General features: G+C 38.4%; 1 protein-coding gene across 2 annotated transcripts; it reads right to left on the bottom strand.

Annotated features, from left to right (window-relative positions):
* Window positions 1-1,066: 1,066 nt before the first annotated feature.
* On the bottom strand, window positions 1,067-5,960 carry LOC136527031 (putative cysteine-rich receptor-like protein kinase 31). 2 transcript variants are annotated; one of them, XM_066519631.1, is made up of 8 exons: window positions 5,442-5,960; window positions 4,415-4,470; window positions 3,824-3,909; window positions 3,076-3,257; window positions 2,750-2,951; window positions 1,999-2,236; window positions 1,761-1,914; window positions 1,067-1,592 (listed from the first exon to the last, which is right to left on the bottom strand). In XM_066519631.1, the coding sequence occupies exons 1-8, from the start codon at window positions 5,880-5,882 to the stop codon at window positions 1,245-1,247; spliced, it is 1,707 nt and encodes a 568-aa protein (XP_066375728.1). In that variant the 5' UTR covers window positions 5,883-5,960; the 3' UTR covers window positions 1,067-1,244. The 2 variants fall into 2 exon arrangements, with proteins under 2 accessions (XP_066375728.1, XP_066375729.1); XM_066519632.1 differs by having other exon boundaries at window positions 4,415-4,467.
* Window positions 5,961-6,480: the final 520 nt, after the last annotated feature.

Here is a 6,480-nt window from a genome sequence, read left to right as displayed (position 1 = left end):
TTAATTTCGATAATAAACACTACATGGAGAGCACTCTCCACTGAGTCTTAACTTTCAGCTTTCTAGAAAAAAAAACAATTAGTCCTTGATCTTTTCCAAAAAAAAATTGTCCTTCACCTCTCTAAAATTAGCAATTTCTCTATTCCTATTTCCGTCCAACTTTCCAAAAAAATAGTTGCTGCCAATTTCCAAAAATAGAATTATTTTTAATTCTCAATCTGGTGTAGATTTTTGTCTTATATAGACATACTAAAAATACTTCTTCGAAACATCCAAGTTGCATCATCAAGCATAAGGTACAATCTTGAACAAAAAAGATTCATTTTGAGAACAACAAAGTTACATGTCAAGGCGTAAATTGTATATTCAAAATTAATTATTTTTAGAAAACAACAAAGTTATTTGATCATAATGGAAAAGTTAATTTTTTAAAACAATAAAATTACATCATCAGAGTATAAGTAATAATTTTGAACAACAAAGAAGTTAAATTTACAAAACAGTTAAGTTACTTTTCCATAACATCAAAGTTACATCTTTGAGACAACAAGGTTAATTTTCTATCAGACATAACTTTTTCACTAGTTCTATTCACAGACTATAGACCATAGCTTACAAAATTCCTTTTCCTATTAGATGTAACTTTTCACATGTTACATTTACGGACCATAAAGTTACTTTTGTGGTTACAGGCACAAAGTAAACAAATCATCTTTCTTTTTTTTTCCTGAAAAATGGCGGGATGAAATATTTGTATTCTGAGAAAGTTTGTGGACTCTCCTTTTTTTAGACTAAAATGGAGGACCTGCTCCATTTAGCTTTTGCCTTTTTGTTTCCTGTTGAGCAAGAGTAATTCTGTAATTGCTAACAGGTGGTGATGCATGTGGATATTACTCTTCTACTTGGTTTTATGCTAGTAAAGTTTAGTATCCAGGCTCGTTGGTGAAATCTGCTATGAATTTGATGGCTGAGGCAGTGTTTGTGCGCCAACAAGCTCTAACACATTGACTAAGATATCACCATATCAGCAATGAAGACACAGATACTTTTTTCCTGACAATGTCATGGATAGTTACCGATTAACCATTAGATATTATAGGTAAAATCCAAAAACGGTAAGAGTGATGTAATATACACACACAGACAGTATGCTCCTAATATTTTACATTCTGCATGAAGTGGCCCAAAGCCCATCACATTTCAAGTTCTCCATGTTCTGTTATATATTAATTTGTGTCTACATTTTAGGTCTCTGGGTCTACAATGATGCAGACCCTAGTTGACATAGGTGCTGAACTTGTGATTGTTATGTCTATGGTCCTAGTTGACTGGCTAACATATGTCGATAACTTGTCACCAGTAGCACCTCGCTTGTACAGCTCAGACGGCTGCTTAGGATCTGGTAATAAACTTATGCTTTGAAAGTTCAAGAGTGACACAACATCCGACATGGTGGGACGATCTGCGGGTTCCTCCTGAGCGCAGAGTAGTGCCACTTGAGCATACTGCATTACATCAGCAAGTTCAAATTCATCACTCAATATTGGATCCACAAGCTCATGTAACCTTCCATCATTCCAAAGTTGCCATGCCTGAAATATTTTTCTTCAATTTGTTTAGCACCAGCAATAATATTGTAGTGTAAATACAAATTCATAAATGGTATATAACGTTTTGGAACAAATATGTAGAGGAGAAAGCAACAGCAAATATTCAATATTTTGAAATGGGGGGCATTTTGAAATGCCATGTTTACTCACATCTCGTACAAGGGTGCCAACAGAATCTCCTTGCTTCTCCAGTATGGTATTCTTTCGCCCACTGATGGTCACTAAAACCATCACCCCAAAGCTAAACACATCTGTCTTTAGTGAATATACACCTTGAGACGTGTACTCAGGAGCTTTGTAGCCACTTCATAAACACCAAAAGAGAGACATTAACACATTGGAACACTATTGTTGCACAAGCCTAGAATTGAAATTATGTGTATCTTACCTAGTCCCCACAACCCTGCTTGTACACTCTTCAGCGAAATCTGAACTCAGAGTTCTAGCTGATCCAAAATCAGCAATCTTTGGGTTCATGTCAGGATCTAACAGGATGTTCTTAGGTTTCAAATCCCTATGGACAATCCATAACTTGGACTGTTTGTGAAGGTAAACAAGTCCTTCAGCTAACCCTTTGATTATATTGATTCGCTTAGACCAGTCTAGCAACGACCCCATTCTTTTGTCTGAAAATGTGCAAAAGAACAATTGTGATTCAGTTTAAAATGAAATTACAGTTTACACAACTACAATCAAAATGAGAATAGCTTCAGATCAATTATGATAAAAAACCAAGAATAAAGTGAAACAAGAGTGGAATCTTTGGAAAGAGTGCAATAGGCATATATTTGAAAATAAATTCCAAACAGTGCAGCAAGTGGCATCCAGAGTTTAGGATGACATTGAGTAGCTTAAGAGGGCATTTAATTCATTGCTGTAGACCTCAACCTGTAAATCTTGCTTTGTGTGCAATTTTGTGTTGTGGAAAAATCTTGCCAGGTGAATTATGTAGTGCTCCTGTGGAGTTTCGGGACTGGCCATGCCCATGGGTGTATATAAATTATAAAGATGTTTAAACTTGGTTTCCCTTCTTAATCGAAAGGCAGAGCTCCTACCAGTTATGACTCATGTTAGAAAAAACAAATGGAGGAACTATATCGAAACATACTGTGAAAATAACAGGTCATAGGGATGTGTACCAAAGATGAAATGGTGCAGGCTACCCTTGTGCATGAACTCATACACTAGAATCCTTTCTTTCCCATGGATACACCACCCAAAAAATCTAACTAGATTGGTATGCTGAAGCCTCGCAAGCAGAAATTCACTGCTGAAATCAAACACTGTAGCATTTTCATCCATCCTTTTGATGGCAATCATGGATCCATCAGGCAACTGACCCTGCAATGATTAATTAGATCTACTTTAAACAACCTTTCAAGAATACAAAAATAGCGCCACATTTGAAAGTCAAAGGATATAAGCAATCACTCCATTAGTCATTTCTATTTTGGGTTATAATTACCTTGTAAACTGTAGCAAAACCACCCCACCCGATTTTTCTACTTTCTGAGAAATTGTCTGTAGCATCAATAATCTGGAAGAATTCAAACCTTCTGAATCCTGAGCAACTCTCTTGAGTACGGATGCAAAGCTCCAACAGTTCCTCAATGTCCAGACTTTTCTGTTCTCTTAAGTCCAGTGCTCCTGAATCATGGATAAGCTATCTATGTTAACTGTAGAATCTCAACGCTTGCTGATATGGCTAATCAAAAACAAAAATACCATGAAAATGTTCAAGTTTCTTTGGTAGATCATTGAATCAACACATTGGAAGACTTTTGTAGTGTGGATACCGAAATATCATTTTACTTTGAAAGGAACTATTTAGTGTAGAACTTTATGCAAGAGTGTGTAATTTGCCTCTTACAGATATGTTAGTAACACTAGTAGCTTAATACTCTTCCCATGACTCATGCTAATTTCATTTTTTATATATACAGTATGAAATTCTGTGTGGCATACAAAAGTGGTATAAAAGATATTAAATTATTAGTGACATGTCACCCTTTTTCATTATTCCTGTTGCAGTATGTTCAAAAGCGTTAGTAGTAGAGTATTAAAAATTATGCATGTAATAAAAATTAGTGATTCTTGGAGCAAAAACATTACCATGAGAATTTAGTATTTGAGTTTTGATTTATTTTATTATTATTATTTTGGTTGATTCTACATTCCCGAGAACTAGAAAATTTACAGTGGCGACTGTCTACCTGCTAATGGTTGTTTTGCAACACTGCAAACTTGTGTAGCTCCTTGAATGTGTATTTTGGTGAAGTCCGAAACACTTCTTGGAAACCTAATGGTAGATAAAGATCATTATTATGCCAAAACCATCAATAATATCAATAGTCTGAAAAAGATGAAAAATATGTTCAACAGAAGAATAGGTTGCTTGGTTACATAATTAGAGGTTCACTCGGATTTTTTAAGTAAAAAATACTTGTTGCTCTATGAACAAATATGCTAGAAATTTGTGGAAGCAAAATTCTTTTTAGACAAATTAATTCAGAGTATACAGTAACAGAAATGCTTTTTCAGAACTCTATGTCCAGAAATGTTTTTTTTTTTTTTTTTTTTTTTTGCAGAACGTAAGATCTAAAATCAGTTATTAGTCATTAATTAGCCAAATATGAACGGTAATGTTCTAATTGTTCATCTATTGAATTTCACTTAGGATGCCAATTTCTTAATAAAGAATTGATAATGATATAATTTGGGATTTTGTAGGGCATGATAAAGTTTGCTATTTGACACCTGGCAATCACGTGCTGAGTAATCCACTACATTAAAAGTAATCTAACCTGACATGATGGTTTGAACCATTCGTGATTAGACCTGGTACTCCCTCGGCAGTCTGCTGGACAACGGTAGAAAGAAAACTCAACGAACGGAACAGTCAAAATTTACAAATGCTACAGATGTATATTGAGTGATTGAACAGTAAGCCATATATTTTTAGGATTGTCTTAAAAAAATAATACTAGAAAAAATAAGGGAGATTTGATCAATTGAGAGCTACTCCCTCCATCCATATTTAAGTGTCAATCAAACTTTCTCAAGTTTAACTAGGTGGTGTTTAAATTCATGGGCTAAAATTTAGGGGTGTCACATCGGGTGTCACATGGGGTTATCACATAGAAGTGTTCGGATAGTAATAATAAAACAAATTACACAAGTCCTCAGTAATCCGCGAGACGAATTATTAAGCCTAATTAATCCATCATTAGCACATATTTACTGTAGCAACACATTGTCAAACCATGGACTAATTAGGCTTAAAAAATTCATCTCACAAAGTAGTCGCAATCTGTGTAATTAATTATTTTTAGTCTATATTTAATACTCCATGCATGTGTCTAAACATACGATGTGATAGTGACTAAACTTTAGAGAGAGGAACTAAACAAGATCTAAGTTTGTAGAAAATATTATCAACATTTATATCTCTAAATAAATTTATTATAAAAATAGATTCAACGATCTATCGAACGGTACTAGTTATGTACTATAAATATTAATATTCTATTTTATATATTTAGTCAAAGTTAAGTATGTTCGAGTTATTGGGAAGTGACAACGGTAGATTAAAGGGACAGAGGGAGTTTTTATATTTAATATAAAACTGTTCCATTTGCATAATTCCTACTTCCTGGGGTCAACTGAAAGGAGAATTTGGGATGGTATTACAGACAGGTCAAATTAATCTCCTTCAAATCAGTTCTTCTTGACCTCACACATACAAGATATATGAACTGAAGTACCAAATCAAGAAGCCACCTCATAAGTATTAGTACTTACTAATTAATCAGCAAGGTAAAACACGCATACCTTGGCATGGCGATCATGCGTACTGTCGACGAGGGCGATGAGTGGGACTAAGCGGATGAACATGTCGATCTCCTTCTCCGCAGAGCGGAGCTCGTCAGCCATCCGGGCGCCGAGGAACAGGCTGCGGAGGTACCCGCAGTCCTGGCACGCCGTGACGAGCGCGTAGCACCGCCGCAGTGCGCCCTGGAGCTGCTCGAGCGGCCGCCGCGTGGCCTCCCGCCGCATCAGCTCGGCGAGCTCCAGCTCCTGCAGCAGGCCGCCGACGACCTCCACGTGCTGCGCCAGCCGGCGGCACGCGTCGCGGTGGCGGCGCGCCGCCAACGCGGCCTGCACGACCATGGACACCAGCCCGAGCGCGTCCACGCCGACCAGCTGCGCCACGTTCGAGGCCTGCCCCAGCACGGTCCACGGACCGCTCGAGCTGTCCAAGAGGCCTGCCATGGATGCTTCCTGCCGGCTGCCGTGCACACCACCGCCTCTCCTGCTCCGGACCTGGTCGCCGCCATTGACGAGCCCAATTATATGGGCTAGGTGAGTAGGTTAGTCTGGACATGTACTTTGACTAAGCGTGGAATTTCTCGCTTGTTTTGACGTCAGTTTTTTTTCTCTGTTGACAAGAGGCTAAGCTAATCTTTTCCAAATGGGACCGCCCGGTACGGCACGGCAGTGGCACGACGAGGCACGGCACTATACGCCACGCGGCCCGTCGTGCCATGCCTGTAAGTGCCACCGTGCCTAAGTGGTAGCCCAGGCACGGCACTATGGAGGGAAAACCGTGCCATGCCGTGCCAGCAGGCACGGTGGCACGCCAGTGCCCGTGCCGGCCCAGGCACTAACATATTTTTAACCCAAGTTCATCAGCACAAGTGCACAACTCAACTACTTAGGAAAACACAGCAAACACACAGAGTTAAGAAAATAGGAATATATTTGGAGCATGTGCAATGACTGCCTCATTAAAAACCTGCTAGGTAAAACTCACCCTTGTGAGAAATCCTAGTCAGAAAAAGAGTACAGCCTAGCTTCATTAAAGTTCAAT

The sequence above is a fragment of the Miscanthus floridulus genome, chromosome 19 (genome assembly GCF_019320115.1).
Source record: "Miscanthus floridulus cultivar M001 chromosome 19, ASM1932011v1, whole genome shotgun sequence".
Taxonomy (NCBI): domain Eukaryota; kingdom Viridiplantae; phylum Streptophyta; class Magnoliopsida; order Poales; family Poaceae; genus Miscanthus; species Miscanthus floridulus.
The sequence above is the reverse complement of the archived record's forward strand: the minus strand, read 5'-3'. Positions and strand labels throughout refer to the sequence as shown.